The following is a 22,539-nucleotide window of genomic DNA, read 5'->3' as shown; positions in this document are numbered from 1 at the left end:
TTCCCGTGTCTATTATATATAAGAGAATCGGGTGTGCGCGCGCGTTCAGGGAGCGGGAGAAGTCGTTCCAGGAGTTCTAGATTGGATTTACGACGAGTCACCGAGGGAGAAGACGAATCGCTATGAGAAAGTCACAGATCTCGCTGGCTCGCTCGTTTCTAGTCGCGATATGGAAAATTTCGCGAACGATCGCGACAAAAGTTTCCTCGCATCGTTTCAGGACGCCCTTCGAACGTCTCATTTTACGATCCGTCGTTTAACAGCCTTCGAAAAATCGCGATTTATTCGTCGTTCGAGGAGATCGCAAGGCAAATCGCGATTTGCAGCTCAGCAAAAGCATTATCAACGGTGGGACCGCCTATTAGCCAGTCGAGTGGACGAGAACGACCGAGTGGCAATCCGTGACGGCGGGTATCAGCCTCGTGCGCAGCCTCTCCCAATCGAAGAAGTCTGATGGGACAAAGGAACGTGTCGATCTCAGCCGCGAGAAAAAGAACTGGCTCCACGGAGCATTCGAGTCGAGTGGCTGAGCCGATTAAAATTAGCACGAGCCTCCCATTGTTCTCTTCCACGGGCCACGAACAAGTACAATGCACCTGCACGTGCTGCCGCAGTTCCGTGCCTCATCTCGTACGGTCCGCGCGACCGGTTGGCCCAACACCGGAACACGGACGCCATATTGGTAACCGATACTGCGAGCAGACCCACCGGAGAGCGTCTCGCGACGATTATCATTTAAATAATTAGAAGTGGTACGTCGATGGTGACTACGTGGGTTCAAGTGAAACGTTGAGGTTGTACGAGTTGGATTTTAACGTCGAGAGTCGTTGTAACTTGAGAATTTCGAGACACTGTGGTTCTAAAAGTGTCTAAAACCGTTGAGAAGCCATCGAGCTGAGGCCAGGTACACTTAGGGTAAGATTAGTTAAACAGCTATTACTTTGGTGATATCGGTTTGTAAAATAGCGAGATAGTTGAAATTATTATGATCCCAGCGATGAGATTACCAGGGCAAAAAGGCGAACGTGTTAAAAAATCGTTCGTACCAAGAGCTCGAGGAGATATGTTTTATCGTCGCGTGAGACCAAATTTTCACTCCGCTGCACGGAAGCTCGGCTACTCTACCGGTTCCCTTAGCGAGAGAGGATGTGTTAAGGCGCGATGGAGGAAGAGGCAGCCTCGAAACGAGCCCCAGAGTCAAAAGGACGTAAATTCGCGATCCCCTTTCTCGTCGCGAAAATAACTCGAACGCTGGTGGCGCGTACGTGTGCGCTTCGAGGTACGTTCGCCTCGAGGAACTCTGAACGCTTCGTCACTTACTCGTCGATACCTCGAATCACGGTAATAAAATTAGCAAAAAGATCTGTTGCATCCTCGATTGGACGAATAGGTAAGTTCGAGAAGCGATGAATCTTGTTGCGGAATTCGAGATTAAGTAGAATCAGTTACGTCGAGTCCTAATCCGTACGAATCGATCGAGTCGCGTCGCTTCGAAGGAAACTAATTGAACGGCGGTATTTTTCTATGAACGGATAACGGCAAAGAGAGAACCGGACGGAATGGGACGAAGAATGGCGAAGCAGGAGAGGCGTAAAGGGGATCCCCTTTTTTTCATCCGCTTCGCGGAGGCAGACGCGTGAAGCGTGCCAGCGCTATTCAATAATATCGATTCGCACACGAGTACGAGATACGTGCGTGTGCCAGCGCATCGAGCGCACCATTCTCGTCGAGGAGGACGATTGGCCTGATTTAAGCGTTCCGCCCGAGCATTCGCTAAATTCCTGAATACGACACGTCTTGATCCTTCGGCTGCCACAGCGCGCCGTCTGAATACCAAAATGGAGGCTGGTCCGGACTCGGTTGCGCCTAAAATAGGGCTCCCAGCATTGTTGCCATTTCTTTAACGCGACGGAAAAGCAACGAGCGCAACATCGACGTGACGAACGCGTTCGAATCGACGCTCGTTAAATTAAGCGATTAACGGAGATTCCAAGAACCAAGGTGGCAATTCAATTCGCTGGACCGGCTCCCGAAGGTGTCCGTTAATGGAGGCGCTATTGAGATCTCGTTGATCCTTGGAATTGGTCACGTAGACACGCAGATCAGAGATTGGAAACGAGCTCGCTTAATCGCCGTGCTCTCATCGAGGAAATCGATATCGGGGGCCCCGCTAAAATTTTCAACAAGACGCGTCCTAATGGACCTGTCAGCGGCCGCCAGACGCGAAATTCTATAGAACAGGCTATCCAGGTATCGATAATTGGCCGCCTTCGTCCGTCTCAGCAGTTTCCATCGCATTCGACCATCTAATCTCGACTCTCTCGCAAAAAATAAAACAAAAATCCTCTACAAACGACGTATACCTCATCGAACGTTAAAAGACATTGCTCCCAAAACACTCTGAGAAATCTCTGAAACGAGTTGCCCGATACAAAGATCCAAACTACTCCATCGATCAAGGGGTAGAGGAGGAGAAGTCCAATTAGCGAAATCATCCGAGTTTCCCACGAATTCTTCCTCTATTGGCGTCGTTAAAATGTTCGATGCGCCGTCGAAGTCGGGAATCAAACCCGTGGACGCGTAAACAGCACCCGTCGAGCACGGGAACGGGGCTGCCGCACGCGGCGGGCGAATAAATACGGCGCGCAATCGCGCGACATGCGCCCTCAGAACTGGGTCACCCTCCGACGCGGCCGTCTGAAAATCCATTCCTGGCCTCGAGTCCGCTCTCCTAGGTCAGGGTGGCAGGAGGAGCCTGCTGACTAGTCCTCGGTAAAATGGGCTGGACAACGCTGCGCACACGGGTCGTTAGTATCCCCCTTGAACACCTGGAACACCTGCACCCTTTCGCTTTCCGTCGCGAATCCAGGTCACAGTGACCGCTCGTGCCGAATCTGGTGGCGATTCGAGCATCTCGCGAGTCACGGAGTGCTTTTACGCTAGTGAATCCCTGCAGTCCTGGCTCCAGCGGCGGTTGCTATGCGCTAGTGGTGGAGCTCGCGGTGGATTCTCTCGCCTCGTGGGCCCAGGTCGACGGATAGTGCATCTGGTGATGTGCGACGAGAATTCGTGTCGGTTAACCCCGCGAATTCAGCGGGGAACGAGGGTTACTCGCTTGGGAGTTTGGTCAGCTGGCGAACGCGTTCCCTCTGGCCGAACTGGTGCATGGTATTGTAACACGTGACGCATGGTGTTTGGCGAGCGTCACCGATGGACTGTCCGTGGCTAGACCGCACACGTGGTGTACGTGTTTTCAGGCACGTGCTCGAGGAGGAAACGTCGTAGTCGAATGAATCGGTCTAGGGGAGTGCCTTTCTCTGCCCGTCCAGAATGGACTCTTCGAGGACCACTTCGCGCTTCGTGCTACGATTTTATAGGGCTGCGTGGGTGGCAATTGTAGCCGTGCTGCCTCTGCGAGAGTGAACTCGCCTTCGCGATGTCCCTTTTTTTAAAGGACTGTCGAGTGAAGTGTTTCGAAACACTTTGGCGATCCCTGATTGTAGTCTGGATGTAATTGGTCTGTTATGAAGTGATGTTAGGGGTAGTTTTGTGAACTGGTCGCCTATTTATGAACGGAGGCCTCGTAATGTGCACGCGTTCGTTGCAATGATAGTCGTCTCGTTTGGATTAATATTATTAATGGCAATTCTAAATCCTGTTGAAAATTATCCTCAGCTTCAGTCGCATTAGAGAGAGTTGAAATTTCAATAGAAAATGGTTGGACGAATTCGTATGGCCACGTACCATCAGGTATTCTCACTTCAATCCAATTAACGCCGACTAAAATCGCTCTCGCTCCGTCTTTCACTCGATATCTATTTGCCAACCGGTCATGCACGAGTCGCGGAGCAACTCGTGCAGAAATTCAACCAGTTCCATCGTGATTACATTATCCTGAACTTGCACGCGCCACACCATAGCAAAGAAACTGGCTTGGATCGTTTCCAATACTGCTACCGTTACAACTTTAATTATTATTGCAGTTGAAAGTAACTCTTTCTCTCGTCGCAGTAACGCGGTCAGAAGTAGTTGATTAATTTAGTAATTAAGGCAGATTAACGTAGTCAGGTAATTGACGAACTGCGGCGACGATAAGTAGAAAGGAATCGAAAGGTGGAGGGTCTTTGGGGAGTTAACAGCATTGGTGGAAAATTGAATCCACTCGAGCATTTTCCACTCGGCTGGTGCAGATATTTCATCTGACGTTCGAATTTCCAGAAGGAGCTGTTCGGGGCCGGGGAGAGCGGTCAATCGGATGGGGTGAGCAGCCGGAAAATGTCGAATGGCTCGACCGGAAGCACCAAGCACAAATGGCTGAAAGCGTTCAAGAGCTTGAAGACCAGCTCCCCGACGACTCCTCCGTCGGCTGATAAGTCAGTAGCTCCACTAAACGCGAAATGATCCTATAAAAAAAATAAAAGTTCCTTTTTTTTTTTTTATTATTCATTTTTAGATACACTGTTATTTTGTTGCGTGTTGTGTTCGAATAACCAAAAGCTATTGTTTTGTGAATGCTACACTAACACAGAGGGAAACAGGCTATGTACCATGCTGTTTCCACGGTCGTCGCCATGTCCAGGTGAGAACGCGAGCTGATACTCGCTGAAGCGACTGAAAAAACGCTTGTCCCCCTTCTCAAACACTGTCAGAGAACCAGAGAAACCCGCACGCTGGCGATAATCCCGATGAGACAAGCGACGAATCCTGATTTTCAGAAAAAGTCTGGAGTCAGAGGGCGGACACTCTTGGCGCGAGTACACCTACAGGAAGATCACACCCTGCGACGCGTGCGGGCAGGTGCTGCGCGGGCACAGCCGCCAAGGGGTGAGGTGTCGCGGATGCAAGGCGAACGCTCACACGGACTGCATCCACCTGGTGCAACCGGCGATGTGTCCAAGCCTGGCGCCCAAAAAGAGCGGCGGTATCCCTCTCCTTCGTCGGCAAAAGACCCAGGCCCAAGTGGACGAGACACCCGCCACCGAGCACAGTAAGTACAGAGCCAGTTTCGAGTATGACTGTGAACTGAAACGAGGTTTCTGGCCCGACCCCAGCCTCGCTACGAGGTCTCCCCATTTTTCTCACTCTTTCTCTCTCTCTCTCTCTGTCTCTCTCTTTTATCTATCTCTACTTCTTCCATCGTTAAGGACGATCGATGCTCCGATGAACGGCCTGATCAATTTGTTACCAGCTTCTCGCGACTAATTAGGGCTGGGTAATCGAAGATGGAAGCTGTTTCTTTCGTCGAACGAGTAGGTAGCGAAGTACGACTCAGTGGATGGGGCAGTGGGATGGCGGATGATCGATCAAGGATTGGAGCTAGCGTGAAGTTGATGAATCGTTGGTGAAATTTCGGTCTGACTACGCGGAAACCAATTCGACGCCAATGTTAGGGTACGGCTCGCACCTTTCGATCCGTGTTCGATCGAGTTTGAGAGATACTTTTGACAATCAGGCTGGACGAACGATCCTAGCGTGGACGGTTTTATCGAGATGGTAGCATCGATCGACCTGGCAGGGAGAATAAACCGGAAGTAAACGGGGAACCGACACTGCTCGATGCTCCGCCCCTCATTCTTTCACCACGGTCGACCTCCCTGAACACGATCATCGATACGCAGCGCACGGAAGGGTCAGAGATCGCGCGGTGTGCATCGGCGGTCCATCGCGATTAACCAATCGATCGCATCATTCGACCCCTCAATTCTCTATTCCCGCGTCCCTCGGTCGCCTCGTCAAGGGAAACACTCTTTCTGTATGGTGTACTCGGTGTTCTGTGTGGCTCGGTGTCGTGGTTGTCCCCGTTCAGAGTCACTGAGGCCAAACGATCCATCGTTCAGGGCGCCTGACTTCCATTGAACTTGCTTTTCTTCACGCTGGACCAGCGTCGACGCTGGCGAACCGGTTTCCTGTTCGAGAGGGTGGCAGGCGATGCCAAAAAATGATTGGAGGATTAGCAGAGCCTCGTCGTTAGCCTCCGTTAATTAGACTGGAGGCCTTGTTACACGCTTCTTAATCCTTTCAACGTGATTTGGTTCAATTGACGTCAGAGTGCACGGATCCCCTGAACGATCGATGGCAATTTTGTCACCCCCGTGTCCACCCTGCAACGCTCCAACTTACTTCCGGACTGTATCAAACCTGATAGTCGAACAAACGTGGGAGACGCGCTTCAGATAATTGTTAACACGCTTTTCATCGTTCGATATATACCGAGGGACGAACTCCAGTAGCTCTGAACACGTGACACTAACGCACTGTCGGTGTACAATAACGAGACTCCGCTCCCGATCAGAAGTGTAGTTCCCGTGAGCAACAAGTGTCTTTAAATTCGTTTGGAAATCTTGTCGCACCGCGGATACATTATCCCAGCGTTCTATGCTTCTTTGTTGAATACGTGGAAGGGATTCTCGTTTCGTCTGGTGTACAAAAGCCAGCCGAAAAATTGCGAACGAAAGCTAAGTCGCCAGCCGCGCGACGCTTCCTCGCGGAGAGCGGCTAAAGACACTTACTGCCCGAGGAGCCAGTGCTTCCGGTAGCAATGTCGAGAGGGCAAAGTAAAGCATTGAAACAGACCAGAAAGAAAAAAGAAAAAAAACAAAAACAAAAAGAAACGACAGGAAAGCACCTCGTATGATGTCTCTCGTGTGCTTTTGCATTGCTGTCTCTCTATCCCGTGTGGGCAGACGTGGACGCCATATACCAGGTGCTGAAGCAGGCAGGCGAAATACGTGGAAACTCGACAAACTCACCACCTACGCCTCCCACAGCAGATCATCCTCCAGCACCTTCGTCAGCGAGGGCCTCCTCCCACCCCTGTTCCTCGTCCACCTCTGGTAAGGCACAGCACCGATTCCTCTTTACCTTGAAGCAGCTTATTCCGTCTGAATTGAGATACAATTTTCCACCTGTGCTTATCGAACCAGCGGCTGGGGCGTTTCTCGTGTGCATCCTGCTGACGAATGGCCAAAAGTCGTCGCGACTGTTGCGTGCTAAATCGCGCGTTATTTTAGTCTCCATTCAAGAGCGGAGGATATCGATCGTAGAGGGTAGAGAGAACTGGTATATCGTCCTTGAATTATTTTCTAAAGTTCCAGAGGAGAAATGGCTCGATAATTGTGGAATATCGATTCCAGAGGGTATGGCGGTTGCGTCGCGGTAGAGTAGACTGATCGTGACTAAAGGGCGCTAATGTGTAGATCACTCTTTCGAAGAGCAAACACCAACGGTGAACATAAACGTGCTCGTGGCTTTTAACGATCTATACCAATGTTCTGTATCGTAGATTCTTTAAAAGGAAAACGAAACAGTAAAATAGTTGAGGCCAAGTGTTACATAAATCTTATGTTCTTTGGAAGGAGAGCAAGACTTGGCATTCGTGACGATATAAAGGTTTATAGGGGCAATAAATAAGTACCATCGGTTCTCGAAACGGTACCAGGAACGGTGTTTCGCGTACAACTATTCAAAGATCCAAGAGAAAGCCCGCAGGACGCACCCCTGAAACGTCTCCATTGACTCGCGCAATGATTCCAAAGCGAACTCTGCTTCAAGGTAGCACGTGACCCTGTTCTCTTTTTTTATTGTTTTATTCAACGGAAGAATACTCGTCTTCTTCAGGGACATGACTCGTAACTTCGCCTGTGTTTCTTTCTTTGTCTGTCTACCCCAATCTCTTCTTTGTTTCTCATTCTACTTCTCCTGCTTCATCTTCATTCTTTCTCTTTACCCGCGCGCCATCTTTATCTATTCTACCTGGACGCTCAGGGAACGAGACAAGGGGATCCCCCGTGCGTAGCGATGGGTATAACTCTCGCAATGTCGCGAGCAAGTTTCGCGCGAATTATCGACATCGTGTTCGACTAAAAACACTGATTAATCCCATGACATTCACAGTGTGCTAATTACTCGGAGTCATGCTCGGTTGTAACACAAACGGATCGTTCGAATTAATACGAATCGTCGCGACACGTTGACGATCGAGAAGCTGAAGACCCTTCAACAAACGCAATTGAAGGATCCGCGATCCCAAGTTCGCCTCGTGGCATTTCCTATCTCACGAAAAGAATTCTCCCGCCTGTTCGCGCGAGATGAATCTCGCGACAGCTTCGTTACGCTTAGCCGGTCAATCGATATCGGGTTTAAGTAACCGACACGCCATCGAAAGAAGTGAAGTCAGTCGATCGTGCGATAATTTCGCTTAGAAAAAACGGGAACTAACGCCAGCGAACGGTGTCGAACCGCTTGAAAATAGTTTCCCCCAAAATCCGAGGTCAAAAGCAAAAATCGTCGCCGATCGCCAGCCTCTGAAATCGCAAACGTAACAGCGGGGAGTGCTAATCGAGAACAGGCGGCAAAGACTAACCCAAATCATCACGGAGCCGAGACACGCGATTCCAAACGGCATCGCGGCTAGACGAGCGCTCGAGCGTGCGAACGGGACCAAAATTAGAGACGAGTTGGCTTCGAGGGCTGTCGCTGATGGCGTTCGACGGCGACGTACCATGGAATTGCGGCCACTAACAAATAACAAACCGAGCGTGGGTTTCGCAGCTTTCATTGAGAGAGAAAGAGCCAGGTTTTCGAGTGACACGAGTCGATAATTAGCGACGCGGAATCATCGTGGAATTGTTGCAATTCCATTTGCACCAGGAAGAGGCAGCGGCGGATCGATGTCTGCGACCAGACCATTCGGGCAGCCGCTGGTGTTGATGACCCAAGAGACGGCCTCGACGTCGTCACCGAGGTCGCGGGAGTCTTCTTATCGCGGCGCCAACAAAAAACGATGACCTGTGAAGTGGACGGCGTCGGGACGCGTTCGACGACGCCTCGAGTAGTCTGCGATACGAGAAAGTGGATACGAAACTGTTGGGGAACGCGGAGGGAGAGCGTCTCGGCCCTCGAAACGGATTCTGCTCGTGTGGACACACGTGGCGAGCGGAGAATGTGGAATTGCTGGGTTAGCGGGATGGAATTGCGAGTGTTAATTAATCTGGCCGTCGATTCCGAGCCGCAATTCGGTAGACGCGCGTGGCACGCGTTTCTGATCGACTTGGAATCGCGGGGGTAGTTGCACGGGACTTAAGTTTCGAGGAGAGCCAGGGTATCGACGAAGGTACTTTTAGCTCGACTGGATGCTGTTTCGCGAGAGAGGTTAAAGGGGAACTGTGGAATTAGCGAAGAGTTAAAGAATGGAATTGCTCGTGATATTTTTCTGTGATGCTTTGATTTCGAGACGAACAGATTTACTTTGTAGACTTTTCGTTTGAGTTACTCGATTCTACGAGGATAGTCGCAGTCGCGCACGAAATTCTCTTCGATCACATTCTTACGCGTACTTATGTTCATTAGTTGTATAGAATAGCTTACTTTTTGGGGTTGTTTTAATTTAACTGCAAGGGTACAAATTTAACGAGAGATCGTCCAAAAAATAATGTTTGATTTTCCACTGTTACTGATATCGAATGGCAATGTTCAGAAGCTCGTGACACGATAGAGGATCGCAATGAAAGGGGAAGAACGAAAATGAAGGAGAAACACTAGTCAGAAAAATGTGTTACTCGAGGCCACGCATTGACAGTGATATCGGAAAGTCCAGCGTGGGAGATGGGAAATAAAAATTACAGAGGAGAAATCATGTAAATAATTGTAAATAAAAATGTTCTCTCCCGCAACCCCCTCTACTTTTACTTCTTCGCGCGCGAGTCGTGTCCCAGTTTTTTCTCTACTTTTTTTTTCTCTCTGAATGTCCTGTGAATTCTCTTTTTTCTCTCTGCATAAAAAGTGTTGTACGTTGGTCAAATCTGTCGCCTGACAAGAGACGTAATATCTCTGTGTGCATTCGTGGTGTAACCGTACATCTATATGGTGTTCCTGTGTCGTTGTACGTGTCCGTTTCCGGTCTCGACGTTGACGCCAGACGGGTATCTTTGGAATAGTAAAGAAGAATTACTAAAAAAAAACCCGTTGCTAACGTCTCCACGGGGTATCGTTGGACAATATCTACACCTGTAATTGTATGTTTGTGTATTGTATGTACTTGGCAGTTGTTTGCACGAAGCAATACTCGTGGAGTTCTTTCGTATTACTAATCTGAGACTCTTCGAGTCCCAAACTATAAGAAAAAAACATTGAAACGTTTTCTCTGATTTTTCGTTTGTTCTATTCCCTTCGATTTTAGTTCTCTCTCGAACTCGTAGATATCTCACAGCTAACTGCTAACATCCAAATTTCTCTGTACTATTCTAACGACTTGTGAAACACAATGGAAGCTAAATTCCAGAGAGAATGGTAGGTAAACGTTTTTCTAACGAGACGTGTGTGTCTTCCTGCAACCAAACTCTCTCTCTCTCTCTCTTTTTCTCTCTATCACAACTCTGTCCGCTTACGAGTAAAATTAAAAAAACCGATAAGTAACACTGCTTTCGATATGGCGTCAATGTCGAGCGACGAGCAAACCTCAAAGGCTAACTTACTATGATCGCTCATTATGGAACATGAAGCGCCGCATAGCCCGCAACGTAGACGCGAGCGATTAAACCTGAGGATGAAGAGTCTCAGCCTGGACTCGCCGGAGGGCACAGCTCACGTGCGACATCGTCCACGGGATTACTACACCAGTGGTCAAAGAGAGTCCACCCCTCCCAGACACTCTGACAGCGGAAGCATAAATAGATTATGTGAGTGCAGACCCCTTCTTTCACCTGAATCACGTAGAAGTAACGATCACACTCGTTCCTAACAAGAGTGGAACCCAATTGCAGCGCCATGCAGCCCAGGACAGGGTCACGGAGTCCCAAAGCACATCAGAGGAGCCATCAGGATGTCCAGCATGGAGCTACCGGACGAGAACGAGAAATCCTACTCGTCAGCGAGCACCTCGCCTTGTCCCTCGCCGCACACCAACAATCAGAACCACATGAATCCAGCTGGCAAACGTGTTCTACCGCCCAACAACCTCTACGTGGTGCTGTACAACTTCGAGGCGCGACATCGAGACGAACTGGACTTAAAGTAATCGTTGAATCAGCCCGTAGAGTTAGGGAACGGTTGCAACCCCTATTTGAGACGTAGAAGAACAGGATCGATCACTGAAAAATTGGATGAGGATCGTGCTGTTCGTGCGTTTATTGATATCTCAACGTTGATTCTGTTGCAGAGCTGGTTACAAAGTGACGGTGATCGACAAGTCAGAGAAGGACTGGTGGAAAGGAAAATGCCTTGGCGGACGAGTGGGTTACTTTCCAAGCGCGTACGTGATGCGTGTGGAGTCTGGGCAGAAAACGCTCCAGGTGACACGCAATCTACAGCTTACCGATCAGACCACCCTGTTGCGTGATCAGGTGAGCCTCGTTAACGACTATTAAACGTTTCTACGTTTAACCTTCACGATCCAGGATCATCGCTAATGGCCAGGTATCTTTGTCTGGCAGATCGTGATCCAGGTTGGCGAGGAAGTGGATGGCGTCGCAATGGTGCGCTGCGCAGCTGACGTCAGATCGACGGACCACATTGGCAAAGAGGGCGAGGTCCTCTACAAGGAGACCCTGTGCCCTTTGAAGTACCTGCAGGAGGTGTGACAGCAGCCGGGCGAGCGTCAGAATCGCGCCAACCTCCGTGAACGGTTCTCCGCTACAGCGCGTCGTAACGCGGTCGAGAAGTACTACGATTGCCTGCAGTGCGCGGAGCAGTGTCGCCACGTGACCACTGTCGCCAACATCGTGAACAACAACAACATCAACAACAACACCAGCACGACCGCGAACAACAACCTGAAGCTGGTGAAAACGACCAAGAACAACAACCTGGTCCAGAGGAGCGCGATCAACAACTACCGCGTGAACAACACGATCAACTCCTCCTCGCTGAAGGAGAGCGCGAAGATATTCGCGCGCATAGACGAGACCAGGGCCCTGAAGAACCCGAAGACCACGAATCTGGCCAGGTCCATGAAGAACCAGCCGCTGCCGCCGACCCCAGCCAAGAAGAGGTCCTCTCTGGCTCGTCCGGTTCGAGTCCACGACTCGTTCGCCCAGCCGAGGGAGCTGATGCCGATGAACGACGCGTTTCAGAGCCTGCAGAAGGCGAAGAGGTGCGGCTACAAGGAGGACGAGCACGAGGAGACCAGCTGGCCCATCAGGCTGAGGCTGGTGCAGATGCTGGAGCTGTCCCTGCCGCAGACCAAGAAGAGGAGGAAGAAGAAAACACCGATGATGCTGATGAAGCAGCAGCAGGCCAACAGGCACGCGTGCAAGGACACGGAGAGGCTGCTGCGCGTACTCAGCGTGAACAATGTGGACCAAGATACTAGGTACAACGTCGCACGGTGTTCCGTCATGTAGAGACTCGCGTAGGCGGTCGCAGGGGTGAGCCTGAAGAGACTGGTGCTCGTAACAGCTGGGTCAACGAAGGTGAAATCGCATGGATTTGAAGATGCGACCAAAGACGCGAAGAAGGACCATGGAGTCATCTGGAATGGCGTTTCGAGAATGTCGATAGCATTGGATAGGATGTACGCATGTTTCGCGTAGGTTTCGTTTGGAGGTTGATCATCTTCGAACGGTTGGATGCTTGTTCGATCGTATAAAATCGAAGTATCTAGGAGAAACTCGGGTAGAAAGGGATCCAATAGAGAGTGTGCCCTACCCTAGAATGCTCTACAGAGTTAGGCAACTTGGTAGAGCGCGAAGCATCTGCCTGTTCTTTCTACATACGCGTCGAAAGCTTCGTTCTTGCAGTATAGTTGTACACACCTACGCTTGAAGAAATTAATCGCGTGAGATATTTTTTAAGAAGACACGACGGCCATCCCTGTCGAGCACCAGTTGAAAATCGATGGTCCAGTCGATTGGCGACCGCGCTGGCACGTGTCCCAGTCAAGTGAGACACGTGTATCGTTAATAATAAGAAAGTTGTTCGTTCAGTGTGACTCGAGTCTTAGTACTATCGATCGCTTGTTGAGTTTGATAAAGTCGCCCGATATTTCTATCGTTTTTAAGGTAGAACGTTCGCCGTAAGTAATAATCCGACGATGAGGAGGAACTACGATCGATCTTCTGCTTGCAAAATGATTTTGTCGCGTAGCCATTTATTTATGCATTTATTACAGGACTTCGTTGTCGTTGTTGTTGCTGTCTTCTATATATTTTTTCTTTTTTTTTACTAATTTTTCGCACTAACTTTGTACAAAAATAATTGTTCGTTGTTTCAGCGTTGGTGAAATTGGTCTTCGGTTAAATACTTTTTAACGCGATGGACTTTAAAACGAGAGCTTAAATGTTTCGTGTCGTGAAATAGCTAGTAGCTGGAGGATATATTTAAATAAGAAGAGTTCGATGGAGAAGATATTGTTGACGAATGGAAACGTGGCAGGTGCTTGATTGGTCGATAAATTTTTCGATGAGAAGGATCGATTGGCATTCGAGGATTCGTTTCACTTGCAGAGTGTGGATAGTAAAAAGTTGATTAATAGAGGCCCCCTTTCGTTAGTCGCGAACGATTTCCAAAATTTCATTCCCCTGAATCGAAACGATGATTCTTTGCTAGAGCTACGAAAAAAAAACGCTCGATAAACAGACTTTTTTTCTTTGGTTACAAAATTCTCTTGGATATCGGTTAAATTTATGAAAAATTTAATGCTAGGACCTTCCTTGTTTTAATTTTCAGTTGCATATCAGTTTCGCTTTCCTTATTTTTGTATTTCACGGCTTAAAAAGAATCTCACTGCACTACTTAACCGAATTAAAAATCGCAATCGAAAATTCTAACATCTACACGCTTGTATTTTACAACCAATTCCGTCCCCAAGAAACATTCAACTGATGAAAATTGACTACTTCATTTGTTCTCTAATCCCCGTGGTATTTCTAAAACTTCTACCACCCTCGATTTTCTTCTCTTAGTGACACGTGTAAATCGTTGACGATCGTTCCGTTGAAATTGCAAGACGAGTGCAATTGTATTTATCGAAGTTTGAAAAAAAAAACGAAAAAAAAGGAAGAAAATTATTGCAGAGAAATGTTAACAATGATTGCCATTGTATTTAACTGTGCGATATTTTATCTGAAGAGTTGACCAGTTGCGTAATTTGCATTTACTCGATATGCATTTACAAGTAGAGGACGTTTTTGCCGGTATGCGACAAACTGTTTCGATTCAAGCTCGTCGAAACGTTTGATATCGTCGATAATCTGTACGCAACTGATGAAAAAAAGCTTGCCAGCTTGTAACATACCCTCAAAAACTCCGCACGGCTGCATCGTTGAATAAGAGAAATATATAAACGTTGAGGATTTTCATTCCAGTACCCTTGAGTGGAAGGAAACGAAAGAGAAGGATATTAAAAAAAAAAAAATAGTTGAAGATTAATTTTTAGGAGGAAACAAGAAAAGAGAGAGGTTCACAAAACCGTTTATTCATCTACACTAGATCACTGTCGATCAGCTGTGCAAACAGCATTCGACGAACACACTTCATCCCTAGCGGAATAAAACTTAAAGGATACAATAGAGTGTGACGAGTCTTCTTGTTGCTGCTTCTAAGTTTCGTAGTAACACACACCTTGCATTAAAAAAAAAAAAGAAAATCGAACAATCTCGCAACACCAAAGCATTCGAGAGGAAACGTTTCACACAGTATTCACATATAAAAGAAAGTCACATCAGAGAGCTCCGCGTACTTATTTTTTCACTGTCACTTCATGATAAGCTAAATCTAGTCACAGATATGCTTCTTCGGCAACGTAATCTCGTCGAGTGTGTCCTGTTCCTGCTTAAAAATCCTTCGATCGCCCTCGATCGCCTCGAACTCGTTCGAAGAACTGAATATCGTTTACAAATCGATCATCGACAGCTTTTCTGTGTTTCAGAACGTTCCTGACATCCGCGCCATCACTTTCTTCCATTTCTTGGCAAACCCAAATTTCGTTCACTTCCATATTTCTTTTTCCAAATCCAACCATTTTTCCATTTCATTATTTTTCGACGACATACAATTTTTTCTGTCTAACAGAATCGGAACCATTGTGGACCTAGGGAATTGCAGATAATCGCGCTACCTGTTCTTCTACGAACATCCTCGTCCATGGTTACACTTTTTGTCCATCTGTCGCGCACTGACTTCGATTACGGTTCAGTTATTTCAATCGTGGGAGAACGAGGAACTTTCAGAGCAGCTTGTGAACGAGTTCGTATCGAGACATCGCGAGGATCGATATTAGAGTAGACTAGGATTAAGTATCAGGGATAACTATTGTGTTATTGTACGTTGTAACGCTGCATATATTATATTTCATTGTACTGTGCGCCATAATGTAACGAGTGCCCTACCCTTGTTAAAAGTGTATATCGAATTATTAACTATAGTGTGTAAGTTATTCCAACTACCACGCCCAGTATTTTCTAAGTATTACGATTATGCTGCAGGATGTGTTCGTGTTGTAAAACTACTTCTGGTTTATTACTCCATCGAGATGATTTTCTACGATCCAACCGCGCGCGTTCGCAGAGACAACAATCGCGATTCTCATATTGAAGAAAAAAAAAAAAAAAGAAAGAAAACAAAGCGATCAATTTTTCACGAAAATTGTATAAAAAACGGTTACTTGCTTTCTGTATTGGTGGAATAATAAATCGGAGAAATGGAACCAATTGGAAGAGAAAACTGTTTACGACATCGCGTTCACCGTACCAACGTTTGCGCACGAATGTCTGATGAGTCGTAGCGAGTTCGAACGAACCACGAGAACGATCATTTCCGCTCGACAACGAGAGGAATACGGGACTGGCGGATGTACAAGAGATTTCAGGAACGTTTCGTTTCTACATATGAGAGTGGCTACGGATTTAGCTGTGTCTCGCGTGCCATAACTCCTAACGTTTGATATATTTAACGAGTCTAGTCCATTTACAAAGAAACCTTTCGTACACACCCGAGCAAATGTGTTTATCCGAATTCATAGACTGCACGAAATACATATATATATATATATATATATATATATACCTCTGTACGTACTCAATACCAGAGCATTTCAACCGCAGCTACCCTCCTTACCGACCGATCGCAGGCTAGAATAGGACTCAAAATGGCGGACAAGGGTAACGTCGAAAAGAAGAAACTTTTCTAAGACTATTTCACCTTTATTCAAGATCCATCGCTCTTGATATAACACGCTCCTGTTTCTACATTGCTCAATGCTTGAACAACCTTATATTATTCAATACAAACACTCGACACGCCTCAGAAATAGGCACGCGCGAAAAATACACGAAGAGTACAAAAGGTACGAAGCGAAGGATGGTCAACCAACGAATCAAAGACCTGCTAGAGGTCCATGCAAATACTTTTCTCTAGGTAACACCAATCGTTTGAGAAGGGAAGATCTGTAGTAATTAGAAAACAGAAAAAAGGAACTAAGCACAACCTAAAATCCGGTTCTTATCAAAATAGGCGACTCCAGCTTCTCTCAGTGTCCATCGATCGGACTCGAGTGACTACTCTACAACTTGTATTTAGCTCCCCTGATTATGGGGAACTTGTCGCCAGTGCAGACACCGCGGAAGTCGTCCAAAGACAAATCGAAGATCGCCACGCCGCCCAAACCCTTCGCCTTCACGTAAGCAGCCTTGTTCCCAGCCGTGTCCGGATCCTCGTAGCCCACCCAGATCCCATCCGCGCCTGTGCTCTCGTTGTAAGGGTCGTACGCGTAGCTGCCATACTTCTTGGACGGGTCACCAACGCGTCTCAGACGACCCACAGCGCTCTCAGTCAACCTGGAGCAGACTTCAGCGTAGGAGAGGACTCCTGGTATGGCTGTGTGGGGTCCTTCGGCACCTGGACCGTCAGTGACGATGGGTGGTACACCCGATATCTGGCTGTCAGACGTGAGCTTCCACGTGCGAGCGAACGTTGGGATACCCACGACGATCTTCGAGCCTGGAGTGCCATGCTCGAGCCAGTACCTTGAAGACGAATTAATACTTTACGGATATTTTTGATTTGTTCCGTGTAGGTGGTAATCGTAGAGAATGGCGAGAATTGATATGGGATTTGGAAATTGGGATATTTATTTTGGTTCGAGGATTTTTTGGTTGTTTAAGAAATGGTAACTAGTTGTTGTAAGATATGATGTTCTGTAAAGTTCTCACCTTGTTTGGCTGTCAACGTTGTCGTCAGGAACACGTCCGTAGCTCTCGTAAATGGGCGCTGGGTAGTCAGCTTCCTGTGGGTTACGCTCTGGCGTCTTCTGGTCGAAGGCCAACAGGTGGACAGCGTCGATATTGGGTGCCAACAATCTCGCGTCGTAGTAAACTGGAATTAATTGTTTTGTTTTTTTATTCACGTTGTATGTATTATGGTTTACTACATAGAAGGCCATTTTTCACGAACGGTACACTTTGAGCGTTCCATATGGAGAACCAATTTACGCGGAAGTGTACTGTTTACGGAACGGTTTGCTGACGCGAGCGTTCGTGATCCTCGCGAGCTTCAATATTTGGAGAACGTGACACTTGGCGAGGACACAGTGTTTAAAACACGATGAATACGAACATCCACATTTTTAATTCTCACACGAGCGAACTGATTGCCCTTTTTCTCTATATCGATGCTACACCAATACATCTCATTTGAATAAAACCCCAATAAACGCAATTAATCATACCAAACCCACTTAGCTCGACAGATCTAATGAATTTTAATGAGTTGCGAAAGCAATATGAAAATGGCACACCAATACTCACTACTGCTGTTAACGTGAGGCAGGACAGTAACCGTCAATGCCTTCATTCTTGGCCTGAGTTGGGCCTTCAGATCACGAACCAAGATGGTGAAACCGTCACGATGCTCCTGCTCCTTGTCATCCTTGAATTTACTGTATCCAAAGGTCTTCTTCACGCTGTGCCAGATGGATCCCAAAGTGCTGCGTTGCTTCTTGACTTTCACTGGTGGGAACTGCCAAGCCAGATCGATTCCATCGAAGTCGTAGTCGTTGAGAAGCCTGTTTATAGAGTTGATAAACCTGGACCTCGATTCTGCTGTCTCCGTCTGAAAGAATCAAGGTGGACGAATGCATCGAACTGGTCTCCAAGCTGACGTAGCTTTCTATTGTAAATTCAACGAAGTTATTTACAAGAACGAGGTATTTGTGGGTCTCCTCTTCAGGATCAGCGTTCCCACCAATGCTGAGATAGACTTTCAGGTCTGGGAAGGCCTTCCTTAATTGAGTGGCCAACTTGTAGTAGGAGTAACCAGCCCCAGTGTCCAAAGCTGGATTCAAGTGGACCACCTCGAACGTTTCTGCGTTGATACCAGCGAACCCGTAGACGAGGTGCGTGCAGAGCGACAAAGCTGACCGGACGTCATCCAGTTGGAACTTTCCTGGCCCTGAAACGAGTTACAGAAAGTGATAACTGCAGCTCGAGCTTGGATATTATGTTTGCAGAAAAACGAGACTATTCTACGATGGCTTTTGTTGGTTAAAGTAATTAGTTTCTAAGCAGTGGCCTTGGTAATCGAAAACCAATCCGAAAAACTCGAGAAAATAGCATGAATTTTTGTTGGTAACGAAAGAAGTTTTACCTTGTCGATCGAAGGCTGTGGTGTTCCAATAGCACACGACTTTATTGTGCTCGTGTGTGTCGACGCTGAGCGCCGATTGGACGCTGAGTACCGCAATAGCGGCGAAAATTAACACTTTCATTTTCACAGACTGGCTCTAGAAAAAATGCGTACACTCAGAGAAATATTTAACGTATTAATACACACGCGCGATGGTACGAGAAGAAGATCCATAAGAGTGGACGATGCACAGTTCCGTGACATTTCGAGAGAATAATAAAATAATCAACAGCAGACGCGACAAAACATCTTCAAATTAAGAAATTATCCAGTATCCAAGCATACACACGCGCGATGGTACGAGAAAAAGATCCACAAAATGAGCAAAAAGAGACGCGACAAAACATCTTCAAATTAAGAAATTATCCAATGTCCAAGCATACGTCCATTCTTAAGGACGAACCATCACGGTACCATATATGGTGACCTAAAAGTAACGAGCCAAGGATGGCTGTATCGTTTTTTTACTCGACAACAAGAGAAAACGAAACGAGCAAAAGGCGTCTTACCTTCTCGAGAGGAAGAAGCAAACTGTCTGCTGCGATTCCTTCGTCAGGGACTTTGTTACGTTGTCTCGATCCGATGGCCGAAGTAGTGGGGCTCTGGATCCTACGTCAGCGATATGATCTTCCAGAAACCGTTCCTCCGCAACGTCTCTCCGCGTTTGACATGCTCGCTCGGACGAGAAATCAAGGCTACAGCCGGGGACCAACAGGTTTCTCGGAAGTTCGATGCTGGCAATCGATCATCTTCGTAGAATTCGTGTCACGAACACGTCGAGATCAAAAACACCCGAGATGATCTTTCTCCACGGTTCACGAACGAATTACGTATTCTCTTCACAGAATTCGTGGACACACCGTTCATACAAACTCCATCCAATGACTGGACCAAATTTTCGCACTTCTGGAAACGTTTACGGGAATAATATCGATAAGTTGCACGTCGAACGAGACACGACTCGTTGAGCGTTCAGTTTTCTATATATAGAGATTACCCGTGAAGAAGTAGAAAGTAAAAAGTATTAAACAGAATCGAGAGGGGAAAATACAATGAATTACACTGTGCGTGACTAGAAAAAAAAACAATAGGCGCAGATTTGTATAATTGCTCGGTTTTTTCCAATGTAGTTTGTACAGCCCCCTTTTCTTCGTTGTTTACTATATTATCTAACATGTTATTCCGCCAAGCGGCTTATCTCTGTGGTGAATAATTTCTCGTTGATTTACCGTGACACAGACGCAACGACTTCGCAACCTTTCACTTGGGTTATCGCGTTCAACGTGAATCTTGTTCGTTCCCGATATTCGTGATTCTAGTTTCCAGAGATTTCGCGTCTTCCAGAATAATATTGCTTGAGACGAGGTTTGGCGAAAGTAATTGTCTCGTGGCGATCGAACTGGAGACTTTTGCGGGCCCACGCGTGAAACAGCGAGACGCGGTGCTTCGCATCTTCTCGAGGAGGCGCGCGCTGGTTCCGCGAAAACCAGTTACTGCGATTAACCTTATTCAGAGGCCAGCGCAAAAATGTCGAAAACGAATCGATTCGTAATCGCGGCACGTTTCAAGGTTTGTTTTGAAGGCTCGCGAGCACGGCAATTCAACTTCCTTCGGTTTAATCGAGGTACGACCTACATGAGGGGGCATCGCGGTGCGTGATCTCATCTGGAAACGTTTCGTGCAATCATTTCCAATTATCTCGTTACGAGTCTGCTCGCGTATACTTGATAATTCACGTGCGAACAACCTTCGACAGCTCGCAACACCCGACGAACAGCCGCTTTTTCACCGTGTTCCCTCTTTCCTTCCATTACCTGGCTCGATTACGCCTCGCATTTTGATCCTGGTATAACAGCAGGAGATTGCTGATAAGATTGCCGTTTATAGAGTCAAGCACGCTCGCTTTAGAAAATCTGCGATGGCCAGTGGGTTTGCGTTGAAGGCACGCCAAGAAATAAATGAGAATCGTCCATTTTTATCCGTATCCTTCCTCTCTTTTTCTGTGTTATGAAATATATACAGATTATATATACAGAGGAAGAGGGGACGTGGATTGAAGGAAGATAGAAGCCGTCATCTCGATAACGGCGCCAGAAAACAGCGTCACGAATCCGCGAGAGTGGACGTTGCCGGGCGGCGATTAGACGCGATGTAAATCGCTTCTGAGAACCGCGTTCCGTCGTTGCATAACACGCGTGCATGTGCATCTGACTCATTGGCAAATATAATCAGCCGAGCGTACGCTTCGTAGCTGCTCGATACGATCGGTTGTGCTCTACATAACGTCAGACTTAGCATAACTCGGTAAGCAAACGCGATCGATGAACAGGAGACACTGGGACGGCGGCCATTTAATCGGCCGCCATTTTCTCGCGCTATTAAGGCCTGGCGACGTGTAGTTAGGTTCGACGTTACGATTCGCGACGATCTAAAACTTTCTGGACCCTTAAATCGCGTGAATTTGCTTAGATTAGGAGTTGAAGGTGGTACGTACGTGGTCTACCTTATCAAAGGTTCGATGAAACGTCCAAAACATCTCTGAGCCGCTTGCTGAGAACAGCTGGCTGACGCATCGATAAGAAGCTCGTTAATGGATCAATTAACATGCTTGGAACAGCGTTCGATTCAGCTATAAATTATCGTAGAACTTTCATGGATGAGAAATCGATGGAAACGTTAAGATCAATAGAAAGTTGGTGATGTTATCAGCAAACGCAGATAACTTTGGAAACTTGTATCGCACTTTGGACGAAGGAAAATGTATTTCCTCCAAAGCCAAAGGAGGCTTAGTAAAACTACTCGAGGCACAAAAACAAATTTGGTGTGAAGAAGTAGAACAAATATTTTTACGAACATTTGTCGACTTAGTTTGTTTATTTACGTAAGATATTAAGAAAACACTGAACAGACACTAGTAAAGATCATCGAGTCGGTGTACTTTTAGTCATCATTAAGAAGAAAGAAGATAATGTCTTCCTTCTCGCATACATTATTACTAAAGATCATTAGGGCATCGTGGATTGCTGTAGAACGCTTTATTTTTTACGCGCGCGTCAACACAGCCGTAAATTTTACGTCTGTAGGAATAAAATACTTACAATCAGTAGTTCGACTTGGCGTAACCTGTGGTACCGTCCAAATTAAGCTTCCATTAGTTTAGTGGCTCAAAGTTCGTGTGTGCAATTAAGGAAGGAGATAGTAGCTTTTTGATCTTTTATTACGAAAAGAATTTTATGTACATGTGAATCATTTTTCTTCGCGTCTGTGTATAAGTAGATGTCTACGATCATAACAAATATTAATCTATATCCGTAGTAAATTCCTTAGAGTAGTTTCCTTTCATTCTGTTTAAGTCTTGATTGTTGGCGCCGGATACGACGACTGATAGGCAATAAATAAATCACGTGTACCATCGTACAGGTCGTGTATTGCACGGTTTTTCACCAGGGATGCCGATCCTTGAATCGAACCTTGTCGCATACAAAACATCCACATCCCTAGCTTCGACGAGAACCGTCGATCCGGTCGAAGTGATGAGTTCTACTTAGAAATTTCCAACGTGTGGGTTTAAGTAATGAGTGCGTTTAAGTCGTAACTCCGCGTAGGTGTCTCATTAAAGGAAGTCGTTGAACCCTTTCACTGGCAGAGTACTTCTTCTTTTAATTACCATCCACGTTACTCGAACCATCCCCCGTCTCTCCCCGTCTCTCCCTCGCTTTCTCTCGTTATGACTCATCGGAGAGCAAACGTTTTACTTGAAAAACGGTCAAAGGTGAAGTAATCTCACGGTTCCACGGGTGTATAAAAATATTCGACGCCACAACTCGCCGTAAATACTTATGTAACTATAAAATATTGTTACACGATAATGTAAGAAAAGATTAGTTAAAAAATAAATGGTTTCGTTATTTGTTTTTTTTTTAC

General features: G+C 46.8%; 3 protein-coding genes across 6 annotated transcripts in view; 2 read left to right on the top strand and 1 right to left on the bottom strand.

Moving 5' to 3' along the window:
* The window catches only part of Stacl (SH3 and cysteine-rich domain-containing protein), a 29,652-nt gene extending 18,056 nt beyond the window's left edge, over positions 1-11,596 (top strand). The window contains exons 6-13 of one of the 3 annotated variants that reach the window (XM_076902154.1): positions 4,219-4,373; positions 4,529-4,579; positions 4,716-4,987; positions 6,684-6,833; positions 10,500-10,676; positions 10,761-11,010; positions 11,156-11,339; positions 11,430-11,596. In XM_076902154.1, coding sequence (XP_076758269.1) covers positions 4,219-4,373; positions 4,529-4,579; positions 4,716-4,987; positions 6,684-6,833; positions 10,500-10,676; positions 10,761-11,010; positions 11,156-11,339; positions 11,430-11,576 — 1,386 coding nt within the window. In that variant the 3' untranslated portion in view covers positions 11,577-11,596. The remainder of the gene's footprint in view (positions 1-4,218; positions 4,374-4,528; positions 4,580-4,715; positions 4,988-6,683; positions 6,834-10,499; positions 10,677-10,760; positions 11,011-11,155; positions 11,340-11,429) is intronic. The other 2 variants (XM_076902157.1, XM_076902156.1) reach the window with 2 other exon arrangements.
* Positions 11,580-12,357, top strand: LOC143426661 (uncharacterized; the record flags this gene model as incomplete). The annotated part of the gene is made up of 1 exon (XM_076900253.1): positions 11,580-12,357. A coding segment is annotated over one exon (759 nt), but the record flags the coding sequence as incomplete, so codon positions are not given.
* A 3,450-nt stretch (positions 12,358-15,807) lies between these two features.
* On the bottom strand, positions 15,808-19,258 carry Idgf4 (Imaginal disc growth factor 4). 2 transcript variants are annotated; one of them, XM_076900193.1, is made up of 6 exons: positions 19,125-19,258; positions 18,577-18,712; positions 18,128-18,381; positions 17,739-18,042; positions 17,145-17,307; positions 15,808-16,976 (listed from the first exon to the last, which is right to left on the bottom strand). In XM_076900193.1, the coding sequence occupies exons 2-6, from the start codon at positions 18,695-18,697 to the stop codon at positions 16,496-16,498; spliced, it is 1,323 nt and encodes a 440-aa protein (XP_076756308.1). In that variant the 5' UTR covers positions 18,698-18,712; positions 19,125-19,258; the 3' UTR covers positions 15,808-16,495. The 2 variants fall into 2 exon arrangements, with proteins under 2 accessions (XP_076756308.1, XP_076756309.1); XM_076900194.1 differs by having other exon boundaries at positions 15,808-16,958.
* Between the last annotated feature and the right edge of the window lie 3,281 nt (positions 19,259-22,539).

Source organism: Xylocopa sonorina, chromosome 9 (genome assembly GCF_050948175.1).
Source record: "Xylocopa sonorina isolate GNS202 chromosome 9, iyXylSono1_principal, whole genome shotgun sequence".
Lineage (NCBI taxonomy): Eukaryota > Metazoa > Arthropoda > Insecta > Hymenoptera > Apidae > Xylocopa > Xylocopa sonorina.
The sequence above is the reverse complement of the archived record's forward strand: the minus strand, read 5'-3'. Positions and strand labels throughout refer to the sequence as shown.